At 42.5% G+C, this 24,236-nt stretch overlaps 1 protein-coding gene across 3 annotated transcripts in view; it reads left to right on the forward strand.

The window, feature by feature from the left end:
- DPP4 (dipeptidyl peptidase 4) overlaps positions 1-24,236 on the forward strand; it is a 65,237-nt gene that overhangs the window by 6,234 nt on the left and 34,767 nt on the right. Inside the window, exons 1-11 of one of the 3 annotated variants that reach the window (XM_044418134.1) lie at positions 3,778-5,675; positions 7,511-7,600; positions 8,270-8,361; positions 8,480-8,554; positions 10,874-10,926; positions 11,019-11,091; positions 11,604-11,724; positions 12,621-12,781; positions 16,785-16,885; positions 18,055-18,190; positions 18,353-18,397. In XM_044418134.1, coding sequence (XP_044274069.1) covers positions 5,609-5,675; positions 7,511-7,600; positions 8,270-8,361; positions 8,480-8,554; positions 10,874-10,926; positions 11,019-11,091; positions 11,604-11,724; positions 12,621-12,781; positions 16,785-16,885; positions 18,055-18,190; positions 18,353-18,397 — 1,014 coding nt within the window. In that variant the 5' untranslated portion in view covers positions 3,778-5,608. Of the gene's footprint in view, positions 1-3,777; positions 5,676-7,510; positions 7,601-8,269; positions 8,362-8,479; positions 8,555-10,873; positions 10,927-11,018; positions 11,092-11,603; positions 11,725-12,620; positions 12,782-16,784; positions 16,886-18,054; positions 18,191-18,352; positions 18,398-24,236 lie in introns of those variants that run through there. The other 2 variants (XM_044418133.1, XM_044418135.1) reach the window with 2 other exon arrangements.

The raw sequence follows: 24,236 nt of genomic DNA on the forward strand, positions 1-24,236 counted from the left end.
TGCAGCCATAGAGCTCACTGGGTGACTTTGGACCAGTCACAGACTCTCCGCCCAATCTTCCGCACAGGATTGTTGTGAGGAAAGACTGAGAGGAGGAGGAGGAGGAGGAGGATTTTGTAAGCCGCCTTGAATTTCTTGAAAGGTAAAACATGGCATATAAATAAATAAAGGTGCAGCATGTGAGAGAGGGAGCTTTCTCAGTAGTGGCCCTAGAATTGTGAAACCCCCCTTCTGTTGACATGAGCTTTTATGAACAGGCATTCAAGTAAAGACTTTCCTCTTTAGTGCATCTCTTATTTTGGAAGTACAATCAGTTTATTTATCTGAATGCAGCTTCTTGGTATATACTGTATGTTTATGGGCAGAAGTGCTTCAGTAAAGAAAGCAGTGTTCTCATAGCTAAAAGCCGCTCTTACTTTATTGGAAAAACAACTTTGAGGCAATTCTCTTCACATTAAGTCAAAGGCCATAAAGCCTTGGCATGGCTCCATAAAACTCCCCTGACTTTTGGACAGTGGGAAAGTTCACTATACTTCCCGTTGAACCTTAATAACCTCTTTGGCATTCTTCTTGTAGAGCCCAACCAATGCAGGTCTTTATCAGTATCTCATTGGAATGATGATGAATTTAGCAAGATGTGTTGTTCTCCTTTGAAACATTTGCATCTGGTAATTTCTTATAAACCCAAGTAAAATGTTCAGGCACACACGCAAAAGTACCGACAAGCTGTACTGAACGCATGATCAGAATGGACTTTGGTCCTACTTAGACTTGTTTGAGATTACAAGTGCATTCTTAATCTTTGGTTAATACGGGATATTTCATTAATGGTGAAGGAGTGCAAAGGGTATTTATCAAGATTACATAAAGATGTTCCAAGTTATCTGGATTGCTCTGAGTTTCCTGCAATTCCTAATACTCTCCCTGTCCCGCATTCTCCTCTTCTTTTTCCTCCTCCTTCCTCATTGGTGCATGATCTTTGTTGTTTTTGTTTTTTTGCAGCCTCCTTTTAAACCCTACATGTTATAGAGAGCATTCTGCAGTTTCCTGCTGAAACTCACAGATTCACCATACAATAACACATCTAACATTTGCATAACCCACAACCCCTGGGTTAGGATGGCACAGCAATCTGTGTTGGCAGCTTGAATCATCAGGAACTGCCTGGCATGATTGACGGAGGTGATCAAGTAACCTGGGCCTTTGTGTTCTGTCGGGAGTTCTCTGTGCCCGTTGGACAGCTTCTGCACAAGCAGCAGCACAGCGTATGTGCTCAGTGAGCTGCTGCACCGGGAGACTGCCTTTCCTAAGCCCCAGGCCGGCTTAGGAAGTAATTACTGTTTCCAAAATTTCCAAGAGCTAATGCATACACACACACACACACACTAGAGGCATACCTTGTCCGTACAGTTTAAACTGCTTACTTTAGACTAGACTACGTGTTCTGTTAAATACAGTGTGTGGATCATCCTCAATTTCTTCCTTTTTTTCTTTTTTCTTTACTAACCTGCACATAAAGCTGCTAAGCTGCATTAAAAACTTAAACAGAGTTTGCCCAACACAACAACCCATCATGGATCTATCCCTCCTTCTTTGCCCCTCCAAATTTAAGTGTGGGAGGGAAGAGGTTTAATCATCCTATAGGAGGTAGGTCCCTGCTTGCTTACACTGAGGTAAAAAGAGAAAGAAAGTGAGTATCAGCTGCATGTGGGGTTAAATACGTAATGTATAGTTTAGGCCAGGGGTCGGCAACCTGCAGCTCTGGAGCCGCACGTGGCTCTTGAACCCCTCTGCTGCGGCTCCGTCGCTCAAAACACGTCCCGGCACAGCCGCTGATCTGCTCGAAGCTCCACTCAGGAATGCAGCGCTAGCTAGTTAAGTAATTGCTACATTCCTTTGCTAAACAAGCTTCCTGCAGGCTCTCATGTTACACGAAACATGCGTTACACGAAACGCTGCTGAAAAGATTCTCTTTGTCCCAATGTAATCTCCTTTATCTGAATGTAAAAGCTGTGCTTGTGACCTATCACAATTCACAGCCCTTGACTGTTTATCTGCTAATCAGTTACTAAACACACATATATCTCTGGCACAGCCGCTGATCTGGCACAGCTGCTGATCTGTGGACCCGTGCCGATTTACTGAGCCCCCCACCCCTATCCCCGTGGGCCAACCATGGATAAATCGAAGAAAAGAAAAGTTTCTGAAGAAAACCAAACGTTTAATGATACGTGGGTAGATTCATTTGCTTTTACTGCTGATGAACTTATGGGGTTTGCTGTTTAATGCACGCAGCCCTTTAGCACTGACTTTGACTCTTCAGGAAGCTGTTCTCCTATTCAAAATATATAAAAGGAGTCCTACTAGTTTATAATGTAAGATTAAAAATAACAGTTTTTAGTGACTGAACAAGAGCTGCAGCTAAATCATAATGAAGATATACATAGCATTAAGGTAAAAAACGATATATGCAGTGTTATCTTCATTTTAGATGGCAAAAGGGTTTTGCGGCTCCCGGTGTTTTCTTTTGTGTGGGAAATGGGTCCAAATGGCCCTTTGAGTGTTGAAGGTTGCCGACTCCTGGGCTAGGCCATAGTCTGTGCTAGACTTGGAATAATGGAAGTTGTCCTACTGGGCGTTGGCCCATCCAGGCAAGTGCTACCTGACATGCAGCAGTTTCCCAGGTTTTTTAGGTGAGTGTCTTTCTCTAGAGCGCTGTCTGGAGCTCGTTACGTATTCAAATTTGTACTTTCAACATGGATAGGATCTACTGTGAGCTGACTGGCAAATGCTGGGAACTGTAGGACTCATTTTTTTTGTCTGAACATGCATAAGACTGTACTCTCATACCATGTAAACTACTGAGAAGTAAATCAGATTGAAGTCAGCTGAGTGTAAGTGTGGGGAGGATTATTATTACTATTGCATTATAGTTGCACCCACCTTTCTTCTCCACAAGGAACCTGAGGCATCCTGCAAGGTTCTTGTTTTTCTCCTCATGACAGTCAACCAAGTGAAGTAGGTTAGACTGAGAATCTGTGACCGGCCCAAAGAAACCGGGTGAGCTTCATGGCTGAGTGGGGACCAGAACCTGAGGCCCAGTCCAGCACACTGCTACGACCTTAGATGTCAATCCTATGGCTTGCAATCGTCGTTTGTACTCCTAATACACAAAGGGTTCTGTGTTCAGAATCCTCCATCCATCCTATGCCCTGCTGTACTTCCTACATTTAAAATACAAAAAAGGGCATGGTTGGTGGATGGCTCTGTGCAGCCTTATAAGGGAAGCATTCTGTGGTCGCATGGAACGGAGGAGGCGGTGGGGAAGGAAGAGCCACATTCAGAGTTTCTCTTCTTTGCTCTTAGCTCTGTCTATGGGCACAAAGCAGCGCTGAAACATCCTGTGGCACCACAGCTACTCTCTAGGGGCCATAAGATTGCTCTCCTGATTGATCATGCAGAGTCGCAGCAGGCAACCTCTTCTCTGGAGAGGTGTTTTTGACTTTCAGGAACTTTCAACTGTATAATTTATTTCACGTGGTAAGCTACTGCACCAAAACACTTCGATTTTTAGATTGGTCTTATCTGCTGCACCTTTTGCTGTTCTTACTGCTGGTTTTGATTCTTGTTGTTTTCTGCTTTGTTTAACATATGTTGGCTTTTATTATTTGTTTGTTCAAACTGTTGTAAGCTGCCCTAAGTGCCACAATTGCTGTGGAAGGCTAGGAGATGCATACAAGTAAAACAATCACTGTGCTGTAGCCCACGACATGTCTCACACAGCTGTGTGCTGTGCCCAAGCACACAGTGTGGGAACCACTGATCTGGACTATAAGGTAGAGAAAGAGCAAAGGATTGTGTTTGAGTTTGACGCGAAGGTTTGGGAAAGTCAAAGACAGCCAGGAATGAAATGTGCTTGCTATCTGGAGAGGATCGTGGTTTTGCCCAAAGAGTAGGCGAGCCTCGCAGTTTTAAAAGCTCCAGGGACAGGTTTGTGCAAGCAGCAGACTTTGTCTGAGCCGTGAGAATTACAGTTTCGTACTGTTTTGTTAGATTTCCACCTAACGTAATTGCAGGCGAGGCTGCATTCATTCCTGAAGAGTGCTGCCCACTGAAGGGCCATGTTAATGCTGCAGGGACACATTGACCCGGGAGTTGTTGTTGTTCATTCGCAAAGTCGTGCCCAGCTTTTCGCAACCCCATGGACAACATTCCTCCAGGTTCTCCTGGGAATTAGCCCCACTGAAATAAAGGGGACTGCCTTTTGAGTAGACCTTATAGCATAAGGGACTCTGAACACTCTTATTTTTTCAGATATTATTTGGTAACTTCTGTAACTTTTGTATCTTTACTATTACAAGAAAGTCCTTCATGAATGATCTTCTAAGACACAAATAGCATTAAGTTATACAACATTGTAAAATGAAGATGTTATCTGATACCAGGGGTGGGGAATTGGTGCCCCTCCAGGTATTCTTGGACTGTCACCCCTGACCAGTGTTCATTCTGCCTGGTACTGATGGGAACTGCGGTCCAACAATTTCTGAAGGGCCACCCGTTTGCCACACTTGCCTTACACTGAGCCATTCATCTGTCTCTCGCTTGCTACCAACTTCTCTGGTTCACAGTTAATAAGCAGAGCTACCAACTTTCTTTGTCTACCGGGGACTCCAGGGCCTGACCCAGAATTTAACACAGGGAATGCAAAGCTTATGCTGAACTGTGCCCCTCTCCATACAAGAAGCTGCCCTACAGTCGGTCAGACCCATGAAACTTTGAGCCTTGCAGCTGTCAACTCCAACTGATAGCAACATTGTAAGGTCACAGCTGCATGGCAGGAGTATCATTTCCCCTGCAAACTAGAAGACGATCACCTGGAAATACAAATATGTTTTCTATTTCTATTTGTGCACTGAGGTGCCTTGCTGGGCTGCAGAGCTGCCCTTGGTAAAATATGTGGCTTTTTAGAACTCTTGCTCACATATTTCTGTGAGTCACACTTCAGTTTCCACAGAAAGTGTAGAATGCATTTTAGACATACTTACTAAGACAGCTTTTGCTTCCCTGGCCAGAGTTAACTATAGAAACTTTTCTGCTTTCTCATCATGTAATGAGTTCATGGCATAATATAAAAAAGAGTGTTAATGCATCTATCCACTTTCTGGAAAGTACGGCATAATTATATCTTGTAGCATATTGATATTGTGAGTATTTTTTATACATGAGACACAGGCACTATTTCCTTTTTGTCCTATTGACTCCTTATTTAAATGATCCTAATTTCCTGCAAAAGGAAGAGTGGGAAGATAAAGGGGAAATAAGAAAAAATGATCGGTGTCTCCTGAAGACAGACATGGCAATGAAAGCAGAGCCAGAGTTCAGAGGTTTCCTAGCATGTGTGCTCCCTTTATAATAGTAAATTTTTGAGGCCACTACCCTTCAGAATCAGTTCACTTCTCTAGACCTGCAAAGTTAAATGTCTTTAGGGAACGGCCGTCTGTGCGTTACGATTTTAAAAGTATTATACTGAAACAAACATTACTTTGGCATGACAGAGTCACTGAACCTTATCGAAATAACTCCAGAAGAATGAGACTCCAAAGGCCAGATGAAGCAATATCTTCTGGACCCAGTACCTGAGCCACTGTGGAGACATGGCTGGAGTGTTGATCTAGGTACCTAGAGGATCCAGGTCCATGGAGCAAACTTTGGGCCATTCAAAGAGTCCCAGCCTAACCTACCTCACAGGGTTGTTGTAGAAGGATGAAATAGAAAGGAAGAAAACCTTGTAAGCCACTATGGCTTAGTTTGCAAATGGAAGAAAGGAGAGGTATAAATGTAATGTATTACTTGTAAATGATAAGTGAGAGCTTGTCTTCCCTTTCCACCTAGCTTCCTTTTGTTTCCCTCCCATCCCAAACATTGGGACTAGTAGACTAGTGGTTAGATCACAATGGAAGAGAGAATCTTCCAGAACCCCTGAATGATTGTGTGAATGAGGCAGGGCAATTTCGTGGTAAAAGCCTTGTCTAGAAGCACTCTGAGCCCCACAGAGTTGCTGCCTTCGATACAAGGTAAGCCTTGGGTGCTGCCTGGTTTATTCTGCCCATGGCAGAGACAAGGGCACGCTGTCTTCCCGGTGTTCGTGTTTTAGACATGTTGTGCAGAAAAGGCTTCCTTTTCTTGTGAGCTGTTCTTCACAAGGACAAGACTGAGTGTTGCTCATCATCCCTTCTTTGTTTCACCTTGTTAATATATAATGGAGGATTCTTTCCTGGGGGGTGTTAAAATACTATCTCTTGCCCCACACCTGTGGCCGTCTTGCTTGGTTCACACATGGTAACTTCATTGGGACATTATAAGATGTTGGCTAGGATGTCTCCAATTATATTATATTGTTTTATATTGTTATTATTTATTTATTGTTGTAAGCCACCCCGAGGCTTCGGCAAATAGGGCGGCATAGAAGCTTTCTAAATAAATAAATAAATAAATAAATAAATAAATAATAAATAAATAAATAAATAAAGCAAGCAAGCAAGCAAGCAAGCAAGCAAGCAAGCAAGCTGGCTGATCTGGCCTCCTGCTTTTGATCTTGAGTCCCTGGAGTATAGGTTTGCTGCAACAGCAGGTCATATGATTGGGATTAGACTGATTATTTGAAAGCCTGGTGTTCTCTATTTTACAATAGGCAGAGTGAAAGATCCTGAATAAGAATTCTCTGCTGTTTAATTGCACCCATTTCCCCTGATGCTAGGATAATTTGTGTCCTGTTCATCCAGTTTAACACTCTCAATAATTCATTACAGGTGGTTATGAGAATGCTATCTTCAACTGTACCTTTGATCCTAGTCATATTTTTATTATTTCCCCATTATTCACACCTGATAGCATGCAGATATGGTAATGGTTATTGCAGCCATAAAGTTCAGTACATTTGATATGTTCCATTTCTCTATTATTCACCCTTCTGTTACGAAAGAAGACCATGGAAGAGGTACAAAAAACCAGAAGTAAAACCTTTCTTAATCTCAGTGTATTTGTTCCCTTATTTTGAAGTATGGAGGCAAATGGGATGGAAATGTGTCGGGAAAATGTATGCAAGATTAATTTGTGTGTTCAATTATATACTGTGCATTTGCTTTTTAGTCTTACCCCACAGTACATGATAACTGTTAGTGCCTGTTATCTGAACTTGCTAGCATACTCATCTTTTTTTTTTTTTATTGCTAGCAAGACATGTCAGGCGTTTTTGTACTCCGGAAACAGTCTATTAAAGAAAGAGAAATCAACAGCTTTACTTCTTTTCTTTTAAGGAGTGCTGGGAGTGGGAATGGAAATCATGATAGGTCACAGTAACATTGCACATTCAAAACATCATGGGATATTGCAAGCATAATTTAATCCAGGTTTTTTATTTGCAAACGTTTTATTTGGCATAGGAGTATGACAGACGATACTGAGAAGGTGAGCTCTAACTCAAGCAATCCCCCTTCGCTTTTGCTGACAGGTACTCCTGACTCCCGAGTGACATTTACGCTACAGGATTATTTGAGTGATAAATTTCAATATGAGACATACAGCTTGCAGTGGGTTTCAGGTGAGCAGATGCTTTCTGTAGTACATCCGATTAAGTTAACAGATATTAACCATGTACACACAAACAAAGAAGTGCAAACACACGGTAAATACCTGCTTAGGCTAGGAGCTTTGGAAGGCGTCGCTTCCAGATGTGTGGCTGCCACGTGTTCAGAGGCATCCTTCCTTCAAACACTGCACTGTCTGTTGTGTGAACATGGTGCATCCCTAGCCAGCCACTGACACTGCCAGGCATACAACAACTAATCTAGGCTAAGATTTTTAAAATAATATTTGTGGATGATGGGTCCTTGTTTTACCTCCCTCTAAAACCTTGTAATAGTGGCAGCTTCTCAATGAACCAGCCTCTCCAAGTTCTCCTCTTTCTGCAGAGGAGCTCTTGCATATCTTCTAATAAACATTGCCACATACCAGTCCAAGCGATCTCACCTTTCTCCCCTGCTGTATCCTGAATTTGACTTGGTAGATGAACGGCAACAGCTCCAGCGACATCTTCCATATGATGCTACATGGAATAGTGAAATGAAGGGCTGTCTAACCACGTAGCACTGCTTATGATACTTGAATTCCTGAATGTTGTGCATGTACACTGTATGATATTGGACAGCACAAATAGTTGCATGATTTTTGACATGATGTGCTGAATGGCTTCCTTCTTTTTCCTCCTTAGAGAATCAGTATCTCCACACTAAGGGGAGAAACGTCTTTCTCATCAATGCTAATGATGGAACAGAGACTAAAATCATAGCAGATGGTACATTAGTAAGTTGCAATAATATTGCATGTTATCAGCTCTCCAAGAGAGTTAGAGGTGGAGCACTTTCCTTTCTTCCAGAACATTTATGTTCTCTAATGCTTTTTTAAAAAATTATGTCAACAGGCCAATTACAATAGCTCTGAGGCAATAGTGTCACCTGACCAGAAATACGCTCTCCTGCGATACCGTTATGAGAAGGTACCAATGAGATTCTAATTTTGTCTTCTGTGAATTTGCTTTGTATCCATAGAAAAAGTTCAGGTCCTCTATAGTGTTAATTCACTTCAGCCTTTAGGTGGCTCAGAACTGGCTTATTGCTACTACTTTTTGGTTTATTACCCTGCATTGCACCAAGTTGCACACCAAATTGGCCATTACTCCACAGAGATACTGCTTTGCTGGAGGTGCTCTGGTACCAATTTCTGACTCACCTGCCTGGCTTATGAATAACTGGTCCAGCAGTTAATCCAGGAAGAATCAATGCTATTTCCTAGTGTTCCTCGTCAACAACGCTGTACTTTTGTGCTACCATGCTATCACACTTTGATCTTTTCACATTCTCCTTGCTTCTGACTGTGAACAATAGAGGGTTTTTGTCTACGTTAGATGTGGTCAGGATAGGTGGGCTCCTAGCTTGATTAAATGGCAGAGGAGGGGAGGGAACTTGCCCCTGAAGTAAGAGATCTGAGGAATGTCACGGTGAAATCTCCCAATCAGTTTGGCAGTGAGGCAGCCGAGAAAAACACTTAAGGGAAAAAAGGGGAACTTTCTAGTCCAAGCCCAGCAATAGGACTGCATGTGCAATCAAAGAGGATGAGTTCCCTGTTACCGTAAGCAAATGACTGGGCATGGCTTGGAAGAAAGCAAGCAAATTCCAGTGGGCTGTCTTTATTTAAAGCCTCTCAAGCCGCTCTGTAGAGTGACACCATCCAAAACGACATACTGAAAAAGTGAGTGACAAGGTACAAATCACAGGTAATAATATCAGAATTCAAAGTCCAGAAATTATCTTATGATGCTATTCCATTGACACATGAGATTGGTCAGATTCAGCCTTGAAGTCTTCTGCATAAGACTTACCTAGTTTTAGTGAAGGAAATTCTTGACAGATAGCCACAAGGCTATTTTATCATATCTTATAAGAAAGGTTTTTGAGGACATCCCTTATGTTAGAAGTATTAGGGGAAATAGATTTCTGAGGTGCTAAAAAGCTAAAACCTGTATGTGTGATAGTAGGTTGCTATTTCCAGTTCTAGTTGCTCTAGATTCGACCATAATGCAGGGACCATAAATCTCCAGGGGTTTAAACTGTATGGCAAAGCAGAAAGCACCCTTGGTGGATCTGAAGCAGCCAGTCTTTGGAAGAAAAATATTGTATCTGAAAGAGCATCACCACCAGCATCATCATAAATGTCTTCACTCCTAAGACACGTCCATTACCACATCAGCTGCTGTTTTCTTCTAGAACAGCCTTCTGCAGCCGGGTGGCCTGCAGATGTGTTGGAGTACAGCTCCCAGCATTCCCCACCAGCCAGAGCTCTAGTTTTCCTTGGGGAAAGCATGACTTGTGTCACCAGCAGGCACCCTGTGAAACAAAGCCATTTTATTTAGGCCTTATCAATTGCTAATAAAGGTGTGGTAAAAGCTGTGCCAGTGGGTTTACTTAGAAGGGACGCATTTAATTGTCTGAATAGAAAGCTATTCACAGGCACAAGTACACACACTGGGGGAACCCCTGCTCTGATTTAATGAGAATGTGAATGAGTCACAGGGGCTTGTGTAGTCCTCCTCTCCTCTCCTCTCCTCTCCTCTCCTCTCCTCTCCTCTCCTCTCTCCTTCTCCAGCAAAACTCATGAGGATTAGAGTTAGTTATATCTAAACTCAGAAAAGGGTTGACTACTGCTTGGGGCAAGAGCACACAGCCTGTGGCTTCCCAGATGGGACTGCTGTAGCCAGCATATGCAATAGTGAGGGAGTATGGGAGTTGTAGTCCAAACCATCTGGAGCAGTCCTGGGTGGGGGAGGCTGCCACTGTTAGTGTTCACCACAGCTTAGGGTTCGGATGTCACACTAAAGTTCCGATAACTGAAAACAGAAGCTAAATCTTTTTATCTCCTTGTTACCATGCCAAGGGAGTAGGGAGTGCATACGCCTGAGGCTTGTTGATGTCCTTCTAAACCATTTGTCCAAGCTTGGCCATCTGTAGGTGCCCTCACCATGCCCAAGCACATGTTCCCATGACCTTTGGTAGTCTTCTGCAGCTTGTTACTCTTCAGGTGCTTTGCAATTCCCATTAGTCTGATGCAGCATGGTGAGTGGTCAGTAATGCTAGGGGTTGTAGTCCAAAATGTAGAAGGCAGCAGGTTAAGAAAGGCTGCCTTGAGGTAATATTATCTAGTGTAGATAACGAGAACATGGTTTGGGCATGATCTTTATTCATTTATTTTTAATGCAGGCTTGAGGTACCTTTTAGTTTGTTCAGGCGTTTTCCTTTATATACAAACATTTCTTTTTCAGGTGTGGAGACATTCATACAATGCATCTTACCACCTCTACAATATAGTCAATAAGTAAGTTGTGCCACTGCCTTATCCAAGTGTTAGAATTACGGTGTAGACCATGTTATGTTGACTTGCTTCTTTGTGGTTCCTTGTCTCCCTAGCTCCTTAATTACAGCCAACCCACTTCCACAGGATATCCAGTATATCTCCTGGTCACCTGTTGGTCACAAACTGGTGAGTGAAAGTCACGCAAGCCGACCCATATCCTCATTGCTCCTTACACCATTTTGGGTCTCCCATCTTGATACTCATGCAGCTCACACTGAACCATTCACCCTCACGAGAGAAGTAGCAGCAAACTTGGAATAATTCTGAGATTTGCAGACACCTGCAGAATCTTCAGGAAAAGCCTTAACAGCCCCCTAAGGAGTTCCCAGCATGCAACATTGACTGACATGGAGGCAGGAGGGACTGACCAGCTGGTGGGAGTGGGATAGAATGAGGCAGCTGGAAATCTTGAATGTACAAATGCAGCAAGAAGATTTCCAGTTTGTTGTTAATTTGTAAATGGGAAAAGGTCCACCAATACACCAATTTCCCCAGTCCATTGCCCTCCACGTGCTTTAGTATGTTTCGAACTACTAATGTAGATGTGAAGATTGGTTGGGGAATGTCGATCCAAGAGTAAAGGACTATAAAATTAACATTAGCTGGTGGTGTGTATATTAATGTTTTGTTTATTACAGGCTTTTGTTTGGCATAACAATATTTATGTGAAGGAGACACCAGATAGCCCACATATAAATATCACCACCAATGGAGAAGAAAACAAAATTTTTAATGGATTAGCAGACTGGGTCTATGAAGGTAAGTGTCATGTAGAAAATATACAATATTTCCAGTATAGTCTTTTTATTAGATAGTGTCTGCTTGCAGATGAAATGTTGGTTTGACATAATAAGAATGACTTATAGTGAATCTCTATCTCATAGGCTTCCTCTACCCTCTGTCTCTTCATGCACAACGGAGAAGATTAGATTTTTTTCTGACTTGTGGCAAACCTTAATTTATAATAAACTAGCTTCTCAAACCGCAGTTTCAACCTTGTTTGGTCTCCTCACATTTTTGTAAGCTATAATTTGTCAGATCAAGATGAAAGCACAAACTATGGTTTGCTCTTCAGATTAGAGGTGGAAGATTCTGAGTCTAATCACCAAGCACATGGAGAGGGTGGAGAGGGCTGCGTCCAGAACCAAGCCTTAGCCTGACTCATTCATGATTCTCCAAATCATGGTGGGAAAATTAAGCTGAAATGATATTATAGCTTTTACTTTTTACAACTGCATTTGTATATAATGACTGTAATCCAGAGGTTTTAATGCATTCACCAGTTGTTAAGTTCAATTGCCAGGAAGGGACTGAAGGCATGACTGAAAACAGGAAATGCCTGTGCATTTGACTGTGTCTTATAAGGAAGATTAATTTAGAGATGTTCAAAATGACGATTAGTCATGGTGTTTAAAATCCATGATAAATTAAGCGGCTATAATTTGCATTCATTATTGAAACCAGATTTTGTAGCATAATATTTCCATAAAAAGGCTTTTTTAAAAAAATTATTGTATTGGTTGCAAGATCAGGCAAGTAATCTGAATGTTAGTTGCTAAACTTCCATCTGAAATTCTATACAGATTAATAAGAACAATGTTTCGGAAGCAGAAGCCAACAATTGCTTCAAAAGAACACATTTGCATTTCTTTCAGAGGAAATGTTTGGCACCCATTCGGCTCTGTGGTGGTCTCCAAATGGCAGATTTTTAGCATATGCGGAGATTAACGATACCGATGTTCCAGTTATTGAGTATTCCTTTTATTCAGAAGATACGCTGCAATATCCAAGGACCATCAGAATCCCATATCCTAAGGTCTGTGTTATTTATTAAACATAGTTGTTGAGCACTTTGATTAACAGTATAGTCACATTTAATCAGTTGCTGCTAATGAAAATATTGTCTGTCTCTCCTCAACAGCTTGCAGTGATTACTGTGACTTAAGTCAATAGCATCTGGCAGCACTGAAATGTTCTATTCTCTCTGGGGAAACAGGAAATAAGTGCAATTTTTAAGACTTAGGGATTCTTAAGTTTCCGAATTGCTTTATTGAAATGTGTTTGGGTGATCATTGGAAGAAGGACAATATGCTTTTCTCCCATGGTTTTCTATAGCACCCATCCTACTTGCTTAAAAGAGTTTGGGGGCTGTTGGACATCTATGCGATATGTGATATGCACTCGTATCATATTCTCTGATATATTATGCAGGACTGCATGACTGAGAATGCTTGGCCTAACAAAAATTAAGATGATCCAGTAAAATTATTTTTTTCTAAGAGCAAACTACCTGCTATCTGAGAAGTGTCTTTCTGTTTGAACAACTCCATTTTTTCTTATGGTCCTGATGAAAATTACTTTTTACTCCCAAACCTGCTGCTTGCCCTGGGAGAGAAGGTGCCAATTATGATTTATATACTGTTTACAAGATTAAAAGGATCTAAGACAGTTCACAAAGAACATACCATAAAATACATTAATTTTAATAAAAATAAAATATGTAAATTTGTATTGGCACAAAACATTTCTCTTGCAAGGCAAATAAAAGTTTGTTAGCTTATTTTTGTTGGATAACAACTTGGGAAGGACAGGTTTAAACCCCTTCCACCAGTGGCTGCAGTATCAATCTGGATTGCCAAGGAGGGCATCCCCTGCATCTACCATATATTTTTAGCATAACAGAAGCAAAGGTAAACATGAATTTAGCTTCATGTGTACCTTCAGGAATGCCATTCCAAGTCACTTTTTCAGAGATGAAAATTTTACACTAGACCTTGATGAATATTTATTTAAGTTTAATGTAAACATAAAATTAACGTTGAGAACTGTTTTGTGCTTTCACCATGAACCAGCATTTACTGAAAGCTGTTGCCTCTGAAATAACAACTCAAAACTGCTTTTCATCTGACTGTACCTTTGCGTTACATAGCCTTCTTTGAAAAAAGGAGGCTTTTCATAACTTGCGGAACATCAAAATATGTGGGTAAAAACACACTTCTAACTCATACTCGCTGCATAGAGCTCACTTGTAATGCTACTTAAGTTAAGAGTGTTTGCCTGGACATAAACATGATCATCTGTAACTCGGGTTCTCCTTTAAGGATATCAGACCTCTTAATAAACTTTTGTCCTGTTGGACTGTGCATTTACCTGCACAAATTTTTTGCCTTGAAATTCTGTTTCTTTCTCTCGTTTTCTCTGAATTGAAACAGCCATGGCTCGATTGTATTAACGCAGTTGGGATGCATGGCCGGTTTTATGTAAGCAGCACAGGGGCAGCTAAGCAGTCTTAGGACCAGGGTTTGTGGAAAGGAAGTCCCCCCGCCCCATCTCCAGTTATGACATACGTATAGTAGATGGGCAAAGTGACATTTTTTGGCCAGTTCAAGATTACCATCTCCTTCTTTGTCCTTCTTTTCCATTGGAAATAACAGGCATGCATATTTGTGTGGACTATTGCTGGAATTTCTGTGGATAAATGCATTGTGTGGGTGGAACTGAGTCACACAAAGCATCCCTTCCCCAGTACAGCAGGCCACCTCACTTCCCCTCTGGGTAACAAAAAAATAAAGGCTGCAGGGTATTAATTCATGATCTACATTTTTCATTTCCTCGTCTTAGTAGGCAAGATGAAGTGTCCAGAAACACACTCTCATTGTCCTGTGGAGTAGGGGTGTGTGTGTGTGGGTGTGTGTGGTAGAGGGAGCTGAGGTAAACATGCCTACAGCTTTTTTTCTTCTTCCCATGATTCTTTTTTTAAAATATGTAATAAAAATACCTCCAACAAGCCCTCTTTTTTGGAAATTGGTTTTCACAGTCTCTGTTTTGATAGCCACCAACATCCCTTCCAAAGTAACCAGTCCTCTGTTCTGAAAATCCCATTTGTGACTGACATGTTTGCACAGGGAACCCAAACAATCCTTGGCTCCCATAATATTGAGACTAATCTAGTCTGTACTGCCCTGATAACCCTACAGCAACATCTTGTGAAGTCTAGTCAGTATAACAACAAATGCCGTACTCCAGAATGCCCTGTCTGTGCGGAAGGTAAGGGAGGCACTGGCTGAGGTTGTCACACTGAATGTCTGGGATGTAATTCCTTTTACATTAATGAAATGGCAAGACCCCTCCTAAAAAAATATGAGGCACACTTAAGCTGATATGCAGCATAGTGGAACACATGCTAGACCTTGGTCACTTTGTGTGAGGTAGAAGGACGCCGGCAGAGTGACTGAAGTGAAGAACTCTAGGCAAGCAGATGAATGAAGCCTGCAAAGGAGAAAGATGAAGGATGCCATTTTTATCGATCAGCTGAAAATCTGATATTAATACAAAAGCTGAGATGAAACCAGCCATGGTGTTTACTGAAGCAGCTTGATTGGCTGTGGAGTACAGATAGCTGCTCGTTAATCCATGCCGGTGTTTGGCCTTGTTTCTGATTGGTCCTGGCCCAGTTGTTAAGGTGGACTTGATAAACTCCTATTTGTGGCTGAAGCTGGCATTTCACATTTTTTAAAAACTCTCTGTGTAACTATGTGTGTGCATCAATTTTAAAAATAATTTTAGATATATGATTTTTTTTAAATTAGTCATTTTAAGTGTATATACTGGATTCAGTATTAATAGCCATGTTGCTTGCTTATTTGGAGCACTGCGTTCTGTTTAATGCATCACTTGCATTTAAAAAAATGAAATAAAAATACTAAAAGAATGAAACAATTTGTGCACATTTTGGGCACTTTCTCCTTTTTTTAAACAGGATGGAAAACCAGTGGTGGTCCCTCAGATGTGCTGGTTCGGCAGTTTGGAGGGGCTGTCAATGGCTGTCAAAGCAGGGATTACAAAAACGATCTCTGAAAACAAAAACGGTTAAAAGCAGGGGGGAAAAGCTGTGGTGAACCAAAACGTCTCCCAGTCCCAGTGAGCTCTGGGAAGGGAGCCAGTGGTGGTCACCCTGCCAGGTAGGCAGCTGGTAGGAGTGTTGCTGCTCTTGCCAAGGGTGTTGTTCCTGCTGCCCACGACCTCCAGGGAGGACAGGCATTCTGGTTGGACAACATGTCAACCCATCCAGGGTGAAAGAAGCCCTGCTACAGTCCATGGATACTCAGGGAGACTAGCTGGGGGGAAAAGCACAAAACAAAACGAGCAACCCTAAAGAGAGTGGCCTGTGTTTGGGTGGTACGACCCACCACAGCTCACTGTTGTGTGAATCAGGTCAGTGCGTAAAAAATACAGGGATGTGGCTGGAAATGGGAGGAAAAGCTTGGAGGGATTCAGCCTAGGAAACAAATGACATGCACGGGGTCAGCCTTTCCATCTCTGTCGTACTCACCTAGACGTATTTTCCTTTCCCTATCGATGGGAAGAAGAGAATGCGGAGAATCCAAGCAACAGAATTGCTTCTTGGATTCCTCATTGTTCAAGCTGCTTGGCATTTTGTATCTGTGTTGGCTGATTCTGATGGTGGAATGTTTATTGCTCTCTGAAGTCGGATGTGACCATCGAGTCCAGAAATGTGTGCGATTTGGCAAAGTGTTTCCGCTCAAAGAGCAGTCCTTCACAACAATTTATGTTTGCTTTTACATGTGCAGTAGAAAGTATGCTGTTTGTTTATGGATTGCATTAAATGTCAAGTGCTGGCTTTGTAATTTTTACCAAAGCGCCTGTGCGCATTTTAAATTTCATACAGTCTATCTTTGATTATGCATAGTTTTTGTTCATATGTTGTGTTTCACTTCTTTGAAGTTTATATAATTTCATAATGAACAACATTATTTGTACAGACTTCATCATGACATAAAATATCTTAATTCTCTCAGGCAGGTGCAACAAATCCAACTGTAAGGCTATTTATTGTGAATACTGAGTCTCATTCCATTTTCACTTCCACTGAAATTCTTGCTCCATCTAATATGGCAGGGTAAGCATAACTGTTCTAATCTGTTTTGTTTTTGAGAAAGTTTTCATTATTTTTTCGTATCATTGGGCAACGGTATAACAATTTAAGAGGATCAGGTAGAAATAAAAAAATTAAATGCTGTCAAGAGCATTATTTATTTATTATTTAAAACTTTTCTATACCATCCCTTCACAGATGTCTCGGGATGGTTTACATTAAAAAACCTAGTGAAGAATTAATCTATTGATATATAATAAACACCACTTTTCAACATGTGTTAAACTGGAATTACATTTCATATGTGTATTAATACTATAGCAAAGCTGAAATGATGTTGCATGTATTGATTAACAGTGTAACATGTGTAAGCACATGGAGATCCTATTATTTCTTACAATGGTACCTAAAAGGGTTTTCCCACATATAGCATTCCTCAGTGTTCCTCAGCATTCCTCAGCTTAGCTCACTTTCTAGGCCAGGGCTAAACACAGGAAAGAACCCCAGAAAGCACAGCAGCTCATTTCGTGTTGGATCTTTGCATCCATAGGGAAGGCATGAGACAGTTTTTGCACCATTGCTCTTTTGGGCTGTATAAATTACTGCACTTCTACTGGTCCTGCATTTTGCCTTGTCTGAAGTGCAGATGAGTGGGGGTGCAGTAGTCGCAGGTCCATGAATGGGGTTTGTGGAGAGTAAATATGCCGAATGCCAATGACTCAAACTCTCCAAATGCTTATGCATTAATACAGTGTTCCCGTTCCAAAGCTGATTAGGTAGAGTGCAGTGCCCGGCTGGTATCCATGTGGGTTTTCTTATTCGTTTTGAATATAGTAGGCAGCTCTTCACTGTATCACTGAAACTCGCATGCAGAGCTGTCCCTCTTTGGTGCAGAGCGTTCAATGCCATGGAAAAACCTTCCTGAAGAGGCAAACTGCCTTTCAGCTGGAAAGTGGCTTAGCTATTCTGTCAGATGTTTGACAGTGAAAAAAAAAACATCTTACAAACATGGTTATCTAGGATGTGCTCTTTGAAGTCAATCATGTCACAGCATTAAATTATATGAGGCAGGTATTGTAACTGCTATAGTTTCTTGAATGTTCAGTATAATATAAATAGTAACTGATTTGTTTTGGAACTCAGGTTTCTGTGCATATGTTGATAGATGCCCAGCTCTCTCTCTTCATTTCCAGGGATCACTACCTGAGTGTTGTAACATGGGTGACCGATGAGAGAATCTGCTTGCAATGGCTCAGAAGAATTCAGAATTTTAGTATACTTGAAATCTGTGACTACAATATGCAAAGTGGAGCATGGCAATGTCCTGAGGTATTAAAGGGCTTATCAATCTTAACTGGAAAGTCACTGAGCAAATGAATTAATAAATATATATGCTGTAATAACTTGCATTAGCCAAGGGAGTGGGCAAGCAGATGGATGAACAGACACCCACTGTAACACTAGTAATTTCTCTTTCTCTCTCCCTTTCAGAACAAAAAACGTATCGAGGAAAGTAAAACTGGTTGGATTGGCAGAGTAAGTACTGTGTGTTTATATATAACAACCTTTGTGGTTCAACTCCCACACAAAGACCATATAAGCTGTGGACAGTAGCCGTTAGTAACATTAACCCCATGGGCCCTTTACCATTGCAAAGCACAGTTGAGAAGTTTGCCTTTGACATTACTTGAATTGTTCCCCAGTAGATACTTTCTTCCTGTTCCCTGACTGTTCCCTGCTGTGGGTTGACAGCCCCTTATCTGGGGTAAGCATGGCTGCACAATTCTGGCCGAGTTAAGAACAGTTGTGTGACTTTTGCTTTAGCAGACATGGGGTAAGCTTTCTTTACTTAAAGTACTTGATCATCTGCTTGTCGTAAAATTAGGTAAATCCATGGTGATTTGGTTTGCCCATAACCAAAGGAATGCCTGCTTCCATATTTGTCCTCCCGCCCCTTGAGATCGGCAACAGAGGCCCTCCTCCGGGAACCCTCCGTGAAAGACATTAGGAGGGTGTGTACCCGGAGGAGGGCTTTCTCTGTGGTGGCGCCCCACTTATGGAATGCACTCCCCAGAGAGGTCTGCCTGGCGCCGTCGTTATTTGTTTTTCGGTGCCAGGCCAAGACCTTTTTATTTAAATGATATTTTAATAACAGGTAGTATTATTTAGTGGTTTTAATTTCTACAGCCAGGGTGAATCTGGATTTCAATATGTATTGCTTTTATGCTGTTTATTTATTGTATTGGAAACCGTCCCGAGATTTATGCGAATGGGATGGCATATCAAAACTCCAAACAAACAAACAAACAAACACTATCCTATAGTTTTGTTACTATATCTAGGGTCAGTCTGACAGACAGTTGAATAAACCATGGTTTCTTTCCTCATTCCTTCCTCCTCTGCTCACTCTCCCTCTGTATTCTGAAGGCCTTTGTATAACTGTTGTACTGGCTTTAGAGAGGCTGGGTTTTTCTAACCATTCTTGCCTGCAAAACAAGCCATATACAGCCATGGACACGGGCCACATATTATGACAACCCACATATTATATTATAGTCCACATATTATGTACTGTTGTTATTATTATTAATTTGCATTTACAGTATATGCTGCCTTTTCTCCTCTTGTGAGGAACCCAAGGTGGCTTACATAGGCTTCCCCCTCACCATTTTATTCTGACGGCAGCAGCACTGTCAGGTAGGTCAGGCTGAGAGCAAGTCACCAGCCCAAAGGCACTCAATGAACTTGCTGTCTGAGTGGGAACGAGAACCTGAATCTCCTAGTCCAGCACTCTAACCACCACATCGCACTGGCTTTCATTCCAGAGGTCTCAGCCTAGAATTCTCTACCTAACAGCAAGCCATGCCTCTTATTTCTAGATTGTCCAAACTATAGTTTGTTAGCACAGTTAGATTTGCATTTCAGGAACCTGGACTTTAATAACCCCTGGGTTAAATATATCAAGGATGCCTTTTTTGTGCTCTTCAGGTCAGTGAGTCATCCATTCACAGCTATAACCACGGCCTGGCTTGAATGTAAGGACAACTCAGACTATGGGCATATTGGCACAACATAACAGCCCCCTATGGGTGAATCTGCCTTGAAGGAGTTGCTGTGAGGAATATGCAAACCCAGCTATAGGTTGCTGTGGTGTGGCGTGCAAATGTCACTCTTGGAGATTATTTGAGGGGTGAACAGCCCTTCCATAACCTTAAAACAGACTATGAGTTATGCAAGGGTATTTAACCCCTGCTAGTATCATGAGCTGGTCCTTTCCCCCCTTTCCTATGGTTCTCAAACTCAAGGCAATCCTATGAAAAAGCAGTTATTTTATTTAAATTTCACAAATAACAAAATAGTTGAAGCTTTAAATAACCTTCTATTAAAGCTGAAAAAGAGAATCCTCTGCTCATGTAAAGAGCTGAATTCAAACTGGAAATTTTCCCGTGATCCCTCCCTTTCATTGAAACTTCTAGTTCTACCCTCAGAGTGGCTCTCTCTGATTGAGGATAAGATGCACAGACAATGAAGCTTGTATGTAATGACAACCTGTAATTCAAATCTAGGTTGGGTTGTCATTACATACAAACCAGGTCAGTATATCAAGTATTCTATTAAGAGGGGTAATGGAGTTGCCACCTTTGTGGCCCTTACTGTCCAGTTTCTCTTTCTTGTAAAAGTGAAGGAAGTAGCTACATGCTTAGATCCAAAGATGCTTGTGATCTTTTCCCATTTCTTTTACAAGCTGTGGCTTTTTACATTCCCCATTTTTCACCAAAGAGAGCTTTCAGGAAACAGTGAGAAGAAGAAAAGGGGGATGAAAAATGTACCCCAGAAAGATGGGAGCTAATCCCACCTACAGTCATACTTGCTCAGAAAGTGAAGACCCTGCTGCTAAGGCATTTTAGTTCGACACTATACAGTCTCAGTAAAGCAGACTGAATATGTTGTGGAAACATATATATATATATATATATATATATAGAGAGAGAGAGAGAGAGAGAGAGAGAGAGAGAGAGAGAGAGGGAGGGAGAGACAGACAGACAGACAGACAGACAGACAGACAGACAGTGAAAAATGAGAGTGTGCCATAAACTAGCAAAGAGGATAAAAAAAATTCTTTTTTCCATTTTCATTTCTGGCATGTACTTTGTTGCAGTCTCATCAGAAATCACAGCTGTATGCCATTACTCTATCACAGTTGTCTGGAGCTCGTTTTATTATAAATATTTGTTGACTCAGGGGAAAAATCAATTGGGGGGGTAGCAGCAGATGGAAGGACCAACGGGAGAAGCCAGTAGTCAAATACAAGAACCCATAGAAGAACATACTTCAGCTAGAAGACCTAGAGAGGAATACATGGGTATATAAAGAAACGATCCTCTGTTTTTGCCCATCTCTGTGTCAAGTATTTTCTTAAAGTTCTCATCAATCTCTAGCCACCAAGAACTCTTGTTAGCTACTCCTCAAAGACTGAACGTAGTCCTGACTCAGCTAACATCAAAACCATTTGAACCATTAGCCATGACCAGCCTTTGGCTTCTCACTATAAGCCCTTCTCTTATTTGTTCCCTTATTTCTGCACACTACAGGCCAGTCCTCCTCTTTCACAGAGATAAGATGGCTTTGTGACCAAAATGCACTTTCCTCTCTAAATCTGAATCTCACTTTCATCTTGCCCAAGGTATAGCACTTCCAGTTTTTCTTCCTTAGTCTATCTGCTTTCCTGTGGAGGTGAGATGGTATTCACTAGACTTCAGAAGAATTCTGGCTTTCTATGTTTCCGGGACTGCATCCTTCAAGAAAATCACTAGCTTTTTGTTTGCCACTTTGGCCCTAGGAAGGGCCAAGCACTACTAAGTGGTTTCCACTGTGTGCTGCAGATACCCATCAGCACCCTTCCCACCTGCTTTACAGTTATGGGAGCACCTGACTGGAATTGTGGCTTCATCAGCAGCTTTCCTCCAAATTACTCCGCTCCCACAGCTTTGTAGAGCAGCCACCTGGGCGCAACTGTCTACATTATTTAAGCACTACTTGACACCACAGCATGCCATGATGCAGCATTGTCTCTATTCTTGGCAGGGCATTTTCCTGCTCCAGGAAGTCTTTGTTGCTTGCTGCCCGCCCAGATGTGTGACACTCAAAGATCTCAAAGAAGGACTGATCGCTTAGCTGCAGCTGTAGTTCTGTGCACTCGTAGAACCTTTCCTCCTCCTCACTTCAGTGCCTTGCTTAGTTGTTTCTCAAAGTTCCCAGGCTGTTTCTCAAGGTTCCTCTGCTGTGATAGCCTTGGAATTGAGAGGCTGGTGAGGACCATGACCATAGAAACATAGAAAACAGAGCGAGTCAGAAGGGGCCTCCCAGGCCATCCAGTCCGACCTCCGGCACCAGCCAGCTCCGCTCACGACATGCCCACCATGTGGACGTCCAGCCTATCCTTGAACACCCGCACCGATGGGGCCTCAACGACCTCTCATGGAAGCCCATTCCACACCCTCGTGGTCCTAACTGTCAGGAAGTGCTTCCTGGCATCTAAATGGAACCTCGGTTCCCTGAGCTTTGCTCCGTTGGAGCGTGTCCTGCCTTCCTCTGCAGGGGAGAACAGGTCTCTACCCATCTCCATGTGACATCCCCTCACATACCTGTATGTCGCCAACATATCCCCTCTGAGTCTCCTCTTCTCCAGGCTGAAGAGACCCAGTTCCCTCAGTCTCGCCTCATACGGCATCCCCTGCAAACCGGCCACCAACCTTGTGGCCCTACGCTGCACTGACTCTAACCTGACTATATCCTTTCTGTAATGAGGGGCCCAAAACTGAACACAATACTTCAGTTGCGGGTGCACTAGAGTCGTGTAGAGTGGTAATAATACCTCTCTTGATCTAGAAGCCACACTTCTGGCTATGCAACCAAGGGTGGCGTTTGCCCTCTTGACCACCGCATCACACTGCTGACTCATGTTTAGCCTGCAGTCAACCAGTACCCCGAGGTCCCTTTCACAAGTGCTGCTCTCCAGCCACTTATCACCTAACCTGTACTTATGACACCTATTCCTATGCCCCAAGTGCAAGACCTTGCACTTATCCACATTGAACGCCATCCTGTTGTCTCCTGCCCACTTCCATAGTCTGTCCAGATCCTTTTGGATCTGGAGTACCTGCTCCTCAATTGTGGCCACTGCTCCAGTTTTAGTATCGTCTGCAAATTTGATCAGCAGACTGTTCACCCCTTCTTCCATGTCGTTAATGAAAAGATTAAACAGGATCGGCCCCAGGACAGAGCCCTGGGGGACCCCACTTGTTACTGGCCGCCATCCCGATGATTCCCCATTAATGGTTACCTTCTGCTTTCGGTCAGTCAACCATGCCCTAATCCACCGGACAGTGCTTTGGTGTATCCCAAAACTCCTCACTTTCTCCACCAGGATATCATGGGGCACTTTGTCAAAGGCCTTGCTGAAATCCAGGAATACCACATCCACTGCATCCCCTCCATCTAGCCATCTCGAAACCTTGTCATAGAATTGCACAAGGTTTGTCTGGCAGGACCTGTTTTTGCGGAAGCCGTGTTGTGTGGCTGTCAGCCTCCCTTCCCTATCTCTCTCTATTATGAGCCTTTCCATTGTTTTTCCTACAATGGACGTAAGGCTAACCGGTCTATAATTCTCTATGTCCTTTCTACTACCCTTTTTGAAAATTGGGGCCACTGATGCCACCCTCCAGTCCTCTGGAACTTCACCTGTTCTCCACGAGGCCTCAAAAATGGAGGTCAGCAGGCGTGAGAGAACCCCTGCCAACTCTCTAAGTACTATCAGGTGTAACCCATCAGGGCCTGGCAACTTTGTAATGTCCAATGCCCTGAGGAGCCCCTCAACTTCAAGGGGGGTGACTCTAATGTGTGCCCCTAAGTCCCCAGCCTCATCTAATCTCCTATGCGGATATCCCCCATCCTGCTTTGGGGAGAACACAGAGGCAAAATAGTCATTTAGCATCTGTGCCTGTTCCCTCGTATGAGTCACTGGATCTCCTTCCTCCTTATTAGTGGTCCCACCGCTTGTCTCCCCTTCCTCTTCCTATTTACATGCTGAAAGAAGCCCTTTTTGTTGCTCTTGATATTCTTGGCAAGTTTCAGCTCGTAATCAGCCTTAGCCTTGCGAAGAATCCTTCTGCAACGGGCCTCCTTTCCTGGTATACCCTTTTGTCTGTTTGCCCCAGTACCCATTTCCTGCGGAGGTTCCTCTTTCGCCTAATCCCTCTAACCACCTCCTTTTGCAGAGTACATGCAGAGCAGCAGGGGAGGGAGGGAGGGAGTTTTGCTAAAAACCCTGTTGAGCTGTGGAACATTCCAAATCATGGTTTTGCACAGGCATGTG

This window comes from Varanus komodoensis, unplaced genomic scaffold (assembly GCF_004798865.1).
Source record: "Varanus komodoensis strain SLA01 unplaced genomic scaffold, ASM479886v1 scaffold9, whole genome shotgun sequence".
Classification (NCBI taxonomy): Eukaryota; Metazoa; Chordata; class Lepidosauria; order Squamata; family Varanidae; genus Varanus; species Varanus komodoensis.